The sequence below is a fragment of the Lagopus leucura genome, unplaced genomic scaffold (assembly GCF_019238085.1).
Source record: "Lagopus leucura isolate 7727_CA_CO unplaced genomic scaffold, USGS_WTPT01 Super-Scaffold_739, whole genome shotgun sequence".
NCBI classification, from domain to species: domain Eukaryota; kingdom Metazoa; phylum Chordata; class Aves; order Galliformes; family Phasianidae; genus Lagopus; species Lagopus leucura.
The window spans coordinates 884466-900545 of record NW_024962255.1 but is presented as its reverse complement, the minus strand read 5'-3'; the positions used below and the strand labels follow the sequence as shown (position 1 = coordinate 900545).

Genomic DNA, 16080 nt, shown 5'->3' with positions numbered 1-16080 from the left:
CCATGGCCATACTCCATGATCTCAGAAGCACTTACACAATAAGTACAGATGTGTGGATTTGTGCTCAAAAGGGTTGGAAGGTCGAATGGGCTCAGTAACAGTACTAACGCAGGGAGGATGGGACAGATGTTTTCTAGATGCTGATGTCCAAGTCTTTAGAGCATATATTTTAACATCAAGAGAAAAAGCAGACATGGATTTAACTGATACAAAGCTTAGCTTTACGTGTATTTTGTATACGCCCCAGTTACGGATATCTGTTGGGACAATGAGGCCAGTGAGAGAAAATAATGCTTTCACCCAAGTCTTTCCATGCTGTTCTTGAGAGCTAGAAAGAAGAAATGGCATGTGATCTGAATAACCTCACTGATTGTACTTGATGAGCTGATATACCTTCTATTTGCCCAGAACAGAGGAAATAATATCCCACCAACAAGCAGGAGTTGAATACAGCTCTTGAACCATCCTCATCTTCCTCTATTACAAAAGGAAGGATGGCAAATTTCTTTCAAACCACGCCAACATCCACTGTGGCAGCAGCCAAACCCAACAGCTCCGCTTATTTACCACTGCTTCGCAGCGCACAGCTGTTAGCACGTCTTTTTAGGCATTACAGTGTTTGCCAAGCAACAATTAAAACTGGGACAATGCTTGAGTAAATATCATAAACCTTCTGTAATTAAATCAAAGCAGTCAAATATCTGCATAGTGTCGAACGGTAGAAAATTCCCAGATGAAGCTTGAACTACAATAACATTTGACTCTTCTAAAATATTCAGGTTCAAAATGCTTCATTTTTAAGTCATTTTTTAGAAACCTCTATTTAACAGGCTGCATACATTTCCCATAGATTTCCCAATCTATGGAAGATCAAACACTATCAGACAGGTGTAATCATCTTATAGCAACCCGACTGGATTACAGAGCATTACTAGCAACATTTGCTAATGCTTCAGTATTGACAGCTTCCAGGAAATGATAGTGGCAGATTAAAACCTCATAAATGGGTGGATTAAAAGAAAGTAACCTTAATGAGAGATTAAAAACTCCTTCTCTTGTCATCACAACGATCACAGCAGCTAATGAAGGATCTGGATCAGTCATTAACTAAATTGTGATGGGAAACGTGGTGGAGTTACCATTCCTGGAGGTGCTCAAGAAATGTGGAGATGTGGCACTGAGGGGCATGGGTTAGAGGGCTGGCTGACAGTTGGATTTAGTGATTTTAGAGGTCTTTTCCAATCGTAATGATTCTATGGTTCTGTGATTCTATGGCACAACTGTACTGGACAGGTTTCCTAGACCCACCACCCTGGTCATGGTTACCAGCTCAGGAAGTGTCAATGGGCTGAAGCGAGAATGCTGTAAAGGCCATGGAGTCTTACTTGAACACTATAAGACAGAATAAAGAGGATCCATGCACTTTTGCCTTCTTCCCACTGCTACCCAGAGCAGCGCTGACCACGTTCCTTCTCTCCCACACTCCCCATTCCCACGCACTGCCCCCAGCCCCTTCCAGTAACTGTTTATGCAGCTGCATTGAAAAGTTAGGTTAACTTTTTATAGTGAGGTTAAAAATAGCCTAAGACTTTTTTTGGGTTCTTTTTTTCTGCATGTGTGGAGGGAGATTTAGCCTGGATTAATTCCCCACGCAGCTCCCTGGACACTTGAATACCAGGAGCTGTCACCAGTTCTGGGAGGCTGGATGCTAACAAAAGCTCCATCCTCAAGGGGTGGTGCAGCCCTGGGGAAGGGCACGCTGGACCTCTCCATCCTTCAGGGCATCACATCAGATATATCCAGCTTCCTGCGTGGCACTGGGCAGATTGGACAGCCAGGGCTGCTTGTCATTGAGGGTGAGGCGGAAAGCACGTGGCCACAGGACTGCATTCCCTCCTTCCCTCCTTCCAGCAGAATTTTTAATACAGAAGCACCAGCCTCATGCTGCCAGCAGCGTCACAAATGACAGTGACTGCAGTCCTAATCGACCAGCGCCTGCGTCATCAAGAAGAGGGGAAAGCAATAACATCCCCTTTACGATGCCCTTAAACGCAGAGTGAATGGTTTGTAGCGGCACGCCGCTGTCCTCCAAGCCAGCAGTTATGACGTGCTACAAACAGGGCACTAAATTACTGCTGTGCCAGCTGCTCAGAGCCAGAGCTGAGAGGAAACTTTCGGAGATCAATCATTGGAGCATCCATATCCCTTTAAAGCACCTTCAGGTCCCAACACATCACCTGCTCTCAGCACCAGGCCCTTCTCTGGGCGTCTGGGGGATGCACTCTGTGAGCCCAGAGATGAGTAGACAACCTTCTTCCTTCCTGACAATGGAAATAACATACTATTTGCATCTCAGTTCCATCTCCCGGGCCTCAAATCTTCACCAAGCACCTTTCAAACGCTCATAGTTTGTGAGCTCGGAAGGGCAAGGCTTTGCAAATCACTCAGGAGGAGGAAATATGTGTATCAGGGGCTGTTGTCCCAGTGTTTCATATGGGAGGCTATAGCAAATGAAATGCTCCCATTCTGATTACGTTCAGAGAGAAGATGCAATCCGCACAGTGTAATGAGCTTTCGGACCTTCAATACTGAGAATTTGGCTTGGTTGCTTTCTTAATTAAAAAGTTTATCTGCCATTTTGATGATTTATTGGGTATCCAAGCGCTTTTAAGCACTGGCACTTAAATAATATTAAATCCATCTTTGCCAGAAAACCTTTGGAGCGGATAAGAGCAAGTAAATTACAGCCTTTTTTGCAGCATGACAAACTGAAGTCAATACTGGTCACGAAAAAATGCATCTAAGGTACCATAGCATATGGGAACCTTTTTTTCCTCAACTTAGCCCAGCTGCCACTAGTAAATGGATTTATGGTTAGATGATAGGGATAACAGAAAATTCAGGTGGGTATATGCAGATGATAAAGGACAGCAAATCTGACAAGACAATATGCAGACCTGAAAAATACAGCAGCATTTTTCAGATCCTATTGAGATCTGGTTTTCTTCAGGAATTATAACTATTAAATTGACACATCAGCACAGTAATATATCAGGATACAGAAGCACAGGAGATGAAGGCATGCTGACGCACAACTCTGGTTGCCCTGAACAGCTCCTTCTCAACTTTAAGGATTTTCCCAACACTTGGGCTAAAATGTCCCACTTCCCACAGCATTCATGAAACGGAGATGCTGAACAGCTCAGCAATACAAGAGCAAAGGCAAAAGAACCAAGAATAAAGAAAGCACTGGACGTTAAATAAAGCCCAAAGTTCTGTATTAACACAGGCTGTCGGCAAACATCTCCAGCTCCCTTTGGCTTGAGATCAGCCCTGACAGCCCACATGGGAGGTGAAGCTCTCACATTCTACGTCGCATTCATGTGCTGAGAAACCTTTCCAGGACCTTCATGCCTGCAGAATGCCAGCAGGGCCATCATGGAGAGGTCTGCTTGAAAAGCCAGTCTTGGTGCTGGCTGTGTCTCTGCTTTAGGGACTGCTTCCTCCTGGAAGGAGGGAGAGAAAAGATTTGCAGCTGGTCATACTTGGTCCTTAATGCTGGTTCAAGAACTCAGTTTTACGTGGCCTGAGTACCTTGGGAACTCAGCAAGAAGTGTGCTGCTAACTTGGCCAATTGTTCTGGGAGATGCTGAGAAGTTGGGCTCTACTGTCAGCAGCCAAAATAAGCACGGTTATGTGCAGGAGTTCCTGAAGGTAAGTCATAATCACTGATGGTGAGCAGCAACAAAAACCCACAAGCAAAGTCAATACCGTAGTATGTAAACATGTTTCCTCTCATCTCTATTTTTTTTTTAATGCATTAAATATAAGTGCGACTGCTATGCAATGCAGCACATGGCCTTCCCATCTGCTCCATCAACAACTCTTACTCAGGAAACACACGGGTAGCGAAGATGAGAGAGCAGCTCGCTTTCAGAAGACCCACATCCTTCCCACCAGAAACTCAAGGCAGGCTCACCAGCCACAACAAACCCCACAAACCCTCCTGCTTTCCCACAGAAGCTGCTCTTCATCCCCTCACAGACTGCCTGCCCACCTCCTGCCTCTCCCCATTCTCAGCTCCCAGATTTCTACTCCCTGAGAGTGCCCAGAGGCATGACAGGAAGATGCATTCCTCCCTTACTACACTGCTCTGAAGTGCCTGCTTGACTGTGCTCTGCCACAGCTAAGAAGAAACTCAAAAATCTGAAATAAATAATTAGCGTTATATTTGAGGGCATTTCAGAGAAGAATACTTGCAGTTTTGGTGTTTGCACACATTTCTGCATTGCCAAGTCTACATTTTGACTAAGCAGGAGTCATTGTAAAACCACACGAAACTACAATCGGTGCTGACCTGTCAACAAAAGCACATTGGGAATGTTTTATGTGCTCTTTAAAGGCCTGTAAGAGATCTATCGATGACCTTTAGCCATGGAGAGAATAAATCTTGTACTGGTGATATGCTGTATGCTAATTCTGCACTGCCATGGGCACGGAAAAGGTCTTGGCACAGGGTCAAAGCACCCTGGGTGAGGATCCAAGACATGGAGCACAAGGAGGGCAAGGAAAGTGACCTTTCTCCTGTGAAACAGCTTTCCAAGGGTGTGAAAGTAGGCTTCAAGCTCATCTCAAGCTCATGGCTCATGAACACGATGTATGCAACTGGAGATCTTTCTCTTGCTGCTATTTCAAATCAGAAATCCTACTGAAGCTAAAGACTTTACCTTAAGTCCTTTAGGTACAAATGTAGAAACCTAAGTAAGGGAAAGAGCTCTTAGTTTAGAAGATACCAAACCAGAGCAGATGCAGCGACTCAAGACTTGAATTCAAGTCTTCTGATACTTTAAGAGCAAAAACATCCTTCCAATGCACTTCCAATGAACAATCGTAATATTATAATTATTTGTTTCCTTTATTTTAGTTTTTTTATGTTTGTTTTTTTTTTTAAGATAAAGGTCTGGATGGTTTGGCACTGTTCTACACTAATACTGAATTCTCTGTTTATAATAATTCCCTTGCTGCTACAAATGAGAGCATTACATGTGACAGTGCTACAGCTTAGTTGAAAACAACAGTAGCTGCAGTGACATTTACAGACTAATTAGGTATTTAGGCTTATTCCCATGATTGGGAGATCTTTTTTTAAGATCACTTCACTGGGAACTTGCCAGAAGTGCTGGATTTCCAATGTAGGGAATAATTTCTCCAGTAAAGAAAAGTAAACTCAAACCCTTAAAATTTACCTACTAAATATAGCTTCTAAAAGTACGGTTTCACAGACATAAGGAAACATGGCATAATTTCATGTTACCAAGCATCTTCTAAAGTGGTTTTAGAGAAAAGGCTTGCTTTGGTTCTGAATCACAAACTGCTCTTTTCTGTGTCTTAGTACCAAGCAGCTCATTCTTCTGCAATTAGTGCCAGGAAATAGTCTGGAGTAAGAAACTTTTACGTGGTGGTGCATCCAAACCAGACCCTTTGCAGTCTCTTGTGTCTCAGTTTGAGAAAAGGCCATGTCTAGCTGAGCCTGTAAATTAATATAAGCTGCAAATACCATTATTGCATGCCCTTGTTTATCAAACTGTACTCAATGCAAAGCCTTACTATCACACTGAAGTTCAGCTCTCCCATTTATCAGAACTGCTCTAGCCTGTTTTCATGCATCAGTAACATTTTTGGAGACATGAATTACAGGACAATGGAAAAGAAGCTTTTGTAAAGTAATTGTTTAACTTTAGTCTACTTTAGCTATTTCTCCTAGGACTGCATGTAGAAAGTCATAATGCTCTGCAAGAATCTTCCTGGTCTGGCTCACTGTGCAAACCTTTAGCTCACCAGCTATACCATAAAACAAGCATTCTGCTTTTCTCCAAGCTCCGTTTTGCAAATGTAGCTGCAATGATTTTACAATTCCCATTTCTGAGAGTGAATCCTAACTGCTTTCTAACATCTTGTTCACAGCCTAACAGTAGGTGAAGAAAAAGGAGTTACAGAAAATGAGGAAACAGACTGAAACCTAAAACAAACTAACAAGGAGAAACTCACAGGGCCACTCAGTGCTCTGTAGCACAGCAGAGCAGGCAGCACCAGCACCCTACCTCTGCCCCTTTACCCAGGCTGCAGCTGCCCCACATGCAGGCACTGAAATAAGCACTGTGCTCATTTATCAATGGAGCCAATACAATGGGAAAGACAAAGCATTTTTTTCAGAGAATCAAATAAAATGCTGCCAGAGCTTGCAACCTTCCATTTAAATAAGTAATTTTTTATTTCAGCCTCGTGATTCTTAGGATTTGGATAAACAGGGCTTTGCCTTTCCTCAGACCTTCAGGGTTAAAAAGGCTGAAATGGGGAGAAAAGAATAACAAGTGAACTTTACAAGGGTTGGGTTAGAGTGTTTAAGTCAGAAAAAGATACAAACTTTCCTTCTGTTTTACTATGAGAGGCAGAGACTGAAACCTAAGAAATAATCTATTTCTTAGACTGTCAGCTTTCTGTACTGTTACTCAATGATGAAAGCTGGAGTCAAAGTGATCTTCAATGGATAGTGCTCCTCAAACTCCCCAGGTGACCAGGATCAAACCTTCCTGCCCCAAAATCCTGAAATAATAATCCACTATGTGCATAGTTTGGAGGGGGGAAAAAGCCTCCTACCTAAGGGGTTTGCTACTGAGCAGGATGGCTGGGGAGAGCCAGGGTACATAGGCACAGAACTGTCCCCATCCCATCCCACATCATGTACCACTGCTGAAAACACAGATTTTAAGACACAGTTGTGTCTTAACAACTTATATTTTAAGACACAACCTCCTTCCTCAAAGAGGTGCCAACAGCAATTTGAGATATGTGAGTAAAAAGACATATTTAGAGAATGCTTCTCTGCCAGAGTACTTGACGCGTCATTTTCACCTCAGTTATCCATAATCATGCGTAGGGTTCCCTTTTCCTTATTCTAATGCGCTGAATAAAATGATCAGTTGGCACCAGGGAGGAGGGTCCATGATTCTGCTTTACATTACAAGTAGCCTCAAGTTTGCATAGAGGTAAGGCAATATGCTGGTGACTGGGATTTAGATTCCCTTTCACGGGGAAGTGATTTGTGAACAACCACATTTCAGAAAGCTCTGATGGTGCTTCAGACGAGCACTCTCCAGCAGAAAAATAAATTCTCCCTATAGTATCTGGAAGTGTAAAGCAAAAGCTTCAGATAAGAGGAAGCCCTTAATACTCAGCAGCATGAGCCCCCTCAGACCCCATCTTGCTTTCACCTAAGACTGTAATAGCACTACAAAAATACCTCAATAGTTCTTCTAGTGCAAGCTTTCAAAAGACCTGTGTTACCTCACAAGAAGTTACAAGGAACCAGAAGGAGCCAGTTCAGAATAATTAAACCTTAAAGTATTCTCAAGCACTGACAAAAGGCAAAGGACCTTCCGTAGCAACTGATCCCTTGAAGCTGCAAGCTTCAAGTGCACGGCAGCTGAGGAGCTGTGGTAATGGCACTGAAAACTTGGTTATCCACCAGCACACACACACGAGTTGTAACAGGGGACAAAGTGCAGTCTGAAGGCACAGCATTACAGCCTGAAGGCATCGCTGGGCTCCCACGACCACCATGCATCCTTCGCTCGGTCTTTGTGCAACTTCATTTTTTAGAAGAAATACGTAGCATTCCTGTAATGAAGTAGTGGCAGGCACATGAGAGAGCACTTCTGACACTGGAGGTAATAAAAATCCATCTCCTGAAAATTGGGAAGGCCTGACGGAAAGCGTTTCAGCAGAACGATGCCCCCTGACGCACCTCCCCAGCTCCCCCCTCCCAGCATCGCTGCTGACTGGGTGTCTGCTCTCATTATAATCATCAATTGTTCATTTCTTCGGAAATAAACCTTGTAATGATCAAACTTCTCATCAGACCTAATGCAGTATTTGACGGTGTTTGCCCTTCTAAAGATTTACGACATTTATTTATCGTTTAGCCAAAAGAACAAACAGATGTCTGAAGCTGGTTATTAGCAGCATCGACAGCAATTTAAGTCAATAATGCCCTAAATTGATCCATATGCCTCAGAGACCTGGCTCTGCTCAAATAGGTCCAGCTGAAACAGTTCCCAAAAAACGAGCTGTGACCTTGCTCACCACTATACCTTAAGGACATAAAGTCAATTACAACTACAACTGCAACTTACTTTGCAGTAGAGAGAAACCACCTGAAAGTTACATTAAAAAGGAGACTGCAAACCCAAGGAGGTGCAGAATTCTCCTAATTTTACAGTGCCAGTGGGAGAGAAACTGAGTAGAACAACAGACACAACCACCACCTTCCTGAAGGAAGATCTCTGAAATGTTATATTACTGACTCTAGTAGAACCAACAGTGGTTGGCAACTAGATGATCTTTAAGGTCTCTTCCAACCCAAACCATTCTGTGACTTTATGAACTGGTAGTAAAATGAACTGGTAGTAAAATCTCCGTATAATATATCAGTTGCAAGACTAGTTGCAAATGGACACTGCACAAAACCCAGTGCGACTGCGCAAGGTGATGCAGTACTTGTGCTGACAGAGCACCGTGCCCTCTCCAGCCTCATGTCACTGTAGGATCTCCATCACCAACCCTCTGGATCTTACACTGGATGCAAACACAGAACTGCAAGGAGAATGGACTCACAGGCAGGAAGCCAGGGTGGATCAGCAGCTACTTCCCACCCATACCCGTGGTGCAGTGCTTTCCATATGCAATTGGTGCAGCATGGCACAGGGAGCATTCTAACATGCTGCACAAAGCAATCTGAAGGGCTCCGAGGCCAGGGCTGTGCCCTGAGACTTACTATGACCTGAGTGCTATCAGCATTTGTTCCATCATTTGGGATTATGGATTGCTCTGAAGCATAAACTGTGCTGCCAATGTTGTGACTGTGGGTTAGCCAAAGATTTATTTGCAATAAACAGTACTTGTAAAAAGGCGAGGTTTAAGCAGGCAAGAGTGCGTCAGTCTGCTTCTTTAGGATTATGGAGAACAGCATGTTCTTCCCAAAACATCCAGTTATCCGTGCTTGTTTTGATGCTTCTGTCTATTGCTCCTCTTTCTTCTCTCTCTTTTTGAGGCAAAAATTAGGTATTTTTGAAAGACTCTCTTCTAAACAGGGACTCACATACCTCGCTATTTTCATACCACTTTTTTTTTTTGTCTCTGTATTACTTTCATGATCTATCCCATCTGTGTCCTAACTCTTCTCCTACAGCACCTTTAAATCACAGAACTATAGTCCATCCCTTATAAAACCTCTCCGCTAAAGATTTCATCTTATCCTCAAGATCAAGAACTCTCAACTAAGTATAACCTGTATTTAAATGAAAACATATGTACAGTGTACATAGTAATATAATTTCCCTCCATCTATTGTGCAACCCAAGCTTTTGTGCAAACAAAATCGATTACAGGAGAAGAGACAAAGACTTAGTGCAGAAGATCAGTGCCATCCAGTTTTCTTCCAGTTCTGCTGGCTTAGTCAGTTTAGGTGGAACACAATGTCTCATTCTGAAAAAAAAAAAACTGGCCTTTCTTCCAAAGTTTCCCTTGAATATTTGTGGATTAAGGTGCTGGGAAACCTTTCCCCCATCTGGTCAGTTGGTGTCCATCCACAGGGCTTGAAATAAGAGCATATAAGGTGGAGGATAGGAATGCAGGAGTAGGACTAAAAAGACAGCCATGTTTCTTGGGTAATTACACAAGATCCATGATCAAGTGGTACAAAAGCTCCTATCCTATATCTTGTTCTGATCCTTACTGTAAGCATCACTGTCATGCAGAAAACTACACACATATGGTAGCATTAACCACTGCTTTAATAGAGGAGGTGCCCTGTGAGAACAAACCTTAGTGAAAGAACCCAGTGAAGCATTTCATTTTTATCTTCCTCCTGCTCATAGTTCCTAAATTCAACAATATAATCCGTACCACAGAGAGTTTAATTAATTTGGCAAGCTCAGCATCTAACAGAGACTGCAACTCCAAAGGGAAGACGAAGAGAAACCTGCTTCCCAAGGAAATCCTAAGCCATTCAACAGCAAAGTTCAGAAATGATCTTACTTTTGACAGTTGCTGTTCGAGTGCAGTTGTAGAGGATGGCCAACTCTCCAAACACCTTGCCTGGTCCCATGGTGCACAGCTTCACTCCTTCTTTTGTCACTTCAACCTTCCCATCTGTGTGAAGAGAAACAAAAAAAAACAAAACAAAAGGCTATTTAAAAGGGGAAAATTTCCTTCAGACAAAGAAAACACTATGAAGAGCAGCATGTAACCTCAGAAAAGCTGTAAAAGCCTTGCATATATAACCTTTCAACGTTTGAGTTTTCTTGGTAGAGCATCTGTTGGGAAACAGTAGCATACTAAGCTCACTGTCAACTTTGCTTCATGTATTATACTTCAGGTGAAATTTTCTTTGTTTCTTCTTTAATTAAAAAGGAAAAAGGTTTAGGTCTGCAACACCACAGATGAAAACCATGGAGCAATTTTGCTCATTTTCACCAAGCAACTAATCCCCGAGCACACTCATCCGTGAATAACACAGCTATTACCAAAAGGAAAATTACTTTGACCCATGGCTATTATTTAATTCACATCCTACAGAGCCTTTTGTTTGTGTGCATTTCACCCTAGGACAGCAACTCTGTTCTGTCTGCTTGCCAACCCTGCCAAGAGGAGACATGCGAGGGGGATTTAAAAGCAAAAGGTGAATGGAAAGAAAGCAGCTCAGGACCAGCTTGTGGTTTGTTTGATCCAGAACCACCTACATTTATATGTTGGACATCAAACATGGCCTGGAATGCTTCAAAAACACATGTGGATTTTTCTGCCACGGCTCTACAATGAACATCAGCAAAGACAAGGAGGTACCTCACTTCCAGCTCACAAAGCCGTTTTCAGAGAAAAGGAAAAGAAATCTGAGCAGTAGGACACAAATAACACCACTACTCAAAAGCATTCTGAGATCTGCCCCATTGCTGCAACCGTGCTCCCAAAGCAAGCCATGTGGATCATCCACTTTGGGTCAAAAGCATATATTCCCCCATGCACCATTCATTTTCCTAAAAAGTCTTATTTATAAAAAACACATTGTTTGCTCACTCTGGTGCATGGCCATAAGTCAACGCTTCTTCACACATGGACGACCCCTTAGGACAAAAAGGAAGAGGAGACAAAAATCCCACGGAGCAGAGATGAAGGCTGGGAAGGATTGCCCTGGGGCTGGAAAGAGCTGCTGGCAGGGAGACACAGAAGTGTTATCCGAGCCTCCATCGGCACATGGCCTGCTTCCCACATCATGCCCAGGTATCACAGCAGACTTTGAGAATCAAGATGAAGGCAAAAATACTGCCCACAGTGTTTGAATGCAGTCTTTACGGTCCTTCACAGCATCAACCATTTCTCTTGGTACACGAGAAGCATAATGGTGATGAAATTGAACAACTAACTTTATAAGTATGGAGACTTCTCACCAAAATATTTGGATGCAATCAAGAATACGTATGACAATGCCCTACAAAACTAAAGCTAAAGCAAACTAGTTTTACTTACAGAAGAAGGGATCAAAAAGGCTGAAGTTATTTGACTTGTGAATGGTTATCCTATCTTTGAGTTTTAAGGCACAGCTACAGAGCTGAGCAGAAAACCAGAGATGCTCAAATTCCACGTTGCTTCAGTCTCATGGCTAACTCACAAAGAGAAAGACCACAGTTCATGTTTCCCATTCCCCAGAGGTGGTTTAGGGTTTGGTTGTCAGCAAAAAAAAAAAAAAAGCAAGACTTTCTGTTGATGAATTCCATAAGGATCCTCTACACGAGAACCGTTCAACTTTGGAGGCATTCAACAACAAACACCAAAACTTCGCTAGCTTAAGAAACAAGGATTTTAGATGCTCATTTAACATTTGCCTTCAGGCTAGTTTTATTCCTCATAAGAAGGAATTTTTTAAGCAATTGAAAGGCGAAAACATTGGACATTTGACACGCCTGCAAGTGAACATGGCTGCCTCTCCTTCAGTATGCTACAGGACAAATGTGCTGCCTAATTACAATTGATTGCACCAGAGCAAGTGTCCCATTCTCCTGCTGTGCAATAAAGCAATCTGGAACATGAAGCACCTGACAATAAACCCGACAGAGCATGAGCCAAAGTCACCTCCCTTGAAAACACAGTGTCTGACAGCCCTAAAGAGAAGGGATTTCACCCTTTTGCTGTTCCTAGCTGGCAGCCTATGCAGGGCAGCTTCCATGCAGGGAATAAATTGCTTGCTTTGATACATTAACCAGATGCAGAAGCCAAAAGAAATGCAAAGCAATACAGATCATTTCATAGAGATTAACAGAAATGTGCATCTTCCTTTGACATTTCCAGAAGGCAAATACTGAATATAATACAGGTGATACTCATGGCAAGAAGAAACCATCCAAAAATGCCATGCTTCTGCCAAAGCACTGAGTGCTACTGAATTCAGTATTGATATTTCAGTTACAGCACAGCTGCATGTGCAGCCTGCATTCAAACCATATGTTTTTCTATCAGCCTTAACAAAGTATTCAATATCAATGGAGGACACACAGGTATTTTTAATGTAGACAGAATATAAAGTAAAATAAAAGTTTCACATCTTCACTACTTGCCCAGAGTAAAGGCTGGCAGCTGCATTTTGGTGACTAAACCCTGGGTTTTCCCCAATTTCCTACTCTTCCATATTCCCATGAGGTCAAAACATGCACCTCAAACGGTGCCCCCAATTTGGGTTTCTCACAAGTGTGACACGGGACCAGCATGAGGGCAACTCCAGAGCCACCTGCCTGCTTCCAGCAGAAAGCTACCAAGAAGTCAGACAAATTGGGAATAGTTCAAAACACTGTGCTTCCAGCAGATGCTCTGACGTCCCAGCTGCACAGAAGGCTCCCAGCTTCTTTTTCAGCCTTCTTTTGCCACCCTTGGGCAAAACCAACCACTTGAGCATCCCAAAATCCCACACACTTCCCTGTGCAGTGATAAGCAGAGCTCCCAGGCTGCTCTGCTTTGATGAAGACACATGGTTCTTCATCACGTTGAGTCCATCCAATAAAACACTAAATAGCACCTCTGTCTCAACTGCATCCGTGCTGCAACAAATCGAACTACAAGCCAAACTGCACTCATGTGACTCTCTCAGTTAGTAAGGTTATTTTTAATCCTAATAATTAAATGGTCATTTTCTCCTTCCGGGTGCAGAGAAAAACAGATTAAGATGACTTGAAGAATTTGTCAGGCTGTATGTAATTCATATAATGGGCAAACTTCTTGTGCTGCTCTCTCCATTTCTATTGCTGCTTCTTTCTCCTCCTGGGCAATAAAGGAGTCATTCGAAAAGACCAATGCTTTCCCTTACTTTCAGTTGTGTGTCTTACCAATGCTTTTGAGACACTGATGGGACTTAATAGTTTTATAATTTTTCAAGTGATTGGTGTCAGTTTAGATCCTGGACCCTAAAAAACCCTGAACAAATGGCCAAAACTCCTGGTAGGACTCTGATTTTTCCCTGCAGTTACAAGAAAGGACTACAAACAAATACAGCATATTGCAGAAATCAGGAAAATAATACAGCAAGTCTCAGTGTGAGCTCAGTAACAGGCAAATGGGCAGCAGGATACAGATTTGGGCACTAAATGATTAAAAAAAAAAAAAAAAAAGCAGGATGTAGAGGGAATTCCCACTTGATGCTGTGCAGAATTCATGAGTGGCTCCTTACTGCTTTGTTGCATCCATGCTGGACCATTACTGAAGGCAGAGCAGTAATTATTGCTAGTTAGTTTTCTTTAGAAACTAAAGAAAACTAGACTGTGCAGTGATACCAAAAATCCGCAGATTTTCCTGAACACCAATGAATATATTTCAAACGCCAAGCCAGTGATGAGGCAGGAGTTACTGCGTTATATAGCAACGTTTCCCACTTCGAAGCGCCCAACAGGCAAGAATCAATTTAGAATTTAATTTACTTCAGCAATACCTGCAAAGAAAATGATACATTCACAGGTGGGGGAAAGAGGAGGAATGAAAGACAAGAGGTTAAAATCATGACCAAATGGAAGACAAGGGGCTACAGCCCACCAAATATCAGAGAAGGGGCTAAAGCCACCACCTGTCACCATCCAGACCCCCAGCAGCACCCCAGCCCTTGCAAGCACTGGTATGCTTCTTCTTTTAGCCAAATTTGGGTAAGTTTTGCAGAAGAACTGCAATAGGTAGAGAGAGAAGACAACAAAAAGTACATTTTGCCAAATTTGAAGTCACGTTCCCGAACATGGCAACAATGCAAGTTGTAGTGACAATGTTTTGAATATGGAGAAAAATGGAGTTATTCTTTAGATGCCTTCTTGGAAAAGATTAGACAACTTTGGATGACTTTTTCCAGAATTATTTCATTTTAAGCTGGCATCTGCAACAGCAGCTTAAATCTCAACCTCTGAGTTCTGCAAGTGCTGTATCCTAAACGATACACAACTGATTTTCAGTTTTTGCTGTTAAGAAAAGGGCTGGGGGCAAAGAATTAATATGTGACATCTCAGAAGACCAGAGAAGCATATAGCAGCAATACCCCTTGGTTTTAAATCCAGACCTACTCCAGAGAAAGGATGAGAAGAAGTTGAGAGGAGCTGGGGAAAGCTGCAAACCCAAGATGAGAGGAAGGCATAACAGCAAAGCCAAGCACCAGAAGGTCGAAGAAGCCCCAGCAAAGCACAGCTGCACAAGGGATGCCAGTAATTTGAATTAGAGGGGTGACATGGCAGGTTCATGGCAGAGCCTGGAGGACCCAGCCCACGTAAAGATGCACATCCTCAAATACCGCTCAGAATAGTTAGAAATGTACACTGGTGAGACGTGCATCCTCTCTTACCAACCTTAAGTCCCCACATCCTCACTGTTGGGATACAGTCATGCAGGGTGTGGATCAGTCGCTTCAAGAATCCCTTCTGTCCTCAGTATCTTTTGTCCCTTAATTACTTCTGACAGTTTTAGACTAAAGGTGTATATGTGCAGTTTCACAGCTTGCATAGGCAAGCACTGCATAATGAATTTGTTTGCAATGAAACTATGAGACTGCTTTAAAATCTACTGAATGCAGAAAAAAGCCGCTAGAGAAGCCTCTCCCAAATAGAGAGGGATTACGAGGACTCAGAAGACAGAGAAAATGAAAACATGAAGGTAAAGTCAAATAAAATGCACCCTGTGCAGCCCCGAGCCCTGGTTTGCAAGCCATGGGCTCTGTACTCTTACATGGAGCTGACCTGCTGCTTTTGGAAGCTGAATGTGAAATAAAGTCAACCAAAGAGAATAGATGAGCTGCATGCTTATCGGTAGGTAAAATACTGAACACTTTCCAGGGAACACAGGGCTTGTTTGCTTTTCTAATTCGACTCAGTCTTATCTCGATAAAAAATATGTTTCAATCTCAAGAACAAACAAACCCAACCTCAGCAACAAACAAACCAACAACCTCAAACACAGACTGCATTCCCCAAAGCAGGCGGCTCTGTGCATGTGCTGCTGTCATGGCAAACTCACGCCTTGGCTCCTGATTTGGCACTGCTACCACAATGCCCACAGGCACAAGTCACCTCATTTTGGTACTCCAGGCCTGCTGTGAGCATGACCTGTGGTGCATCCACACACTCATGAGTACTGTGAGCAAGGCTTTGCTGGAACTAGGCTGCCATGTGAAAACAAACACATCCCGTCAGTCAGTTATTGCCCTGGCTGTGGGAAACCTGTGCAGCATGCAGGCACACCAACCAGCTCACCCTGAGACTCCAGCACTTTGCATCAGCATACCCAGAGATCCCTTTGGATACAAGGATGCTTCAGGATTTTGACATGGAATAGCACACTGCAAAGTTTGCTGCTGAATGCCCTGCACGTTTCATTCACCTGGCTCAGGCAGCTGCGGGATTAGCCTGAGTTTACTTCCTAGCTACAACACTCTCCAGAGCTCTGGCTTTCATTTCCTGGCTTTTCAAAATATTTTGGAAGTATTTCAAAATGTCATCCAAAAAAAAAAAA

General features: G+C 42.9%; 1 protein-coding gene across 4 annotated transcripts in view; it reads right to left on the bottom strand.

The window, feature by feature from the left end:
• The window catches only part of PRKG1 (protein kinase cGMP-dependent 1), a 392537-nt gene that overhangs the window by 238458 nt on the left and 137999 nt on the right, over positions 1-16080 (bottom strand). For all 4 annotated transcript variants that reach the window (XM_042862969.1, XM_042862970.1, XM_042862973.1 and 1 more), the window contains exon 3: positions 10096-10209. In XM_042862969.1, coding sequence (XP_042718903.1) covers positions 10096-10209 — 114 coding nt within the window. The remainder of the gene's footprint in view (positions 1-10095; positions 10210-16080) is intronic.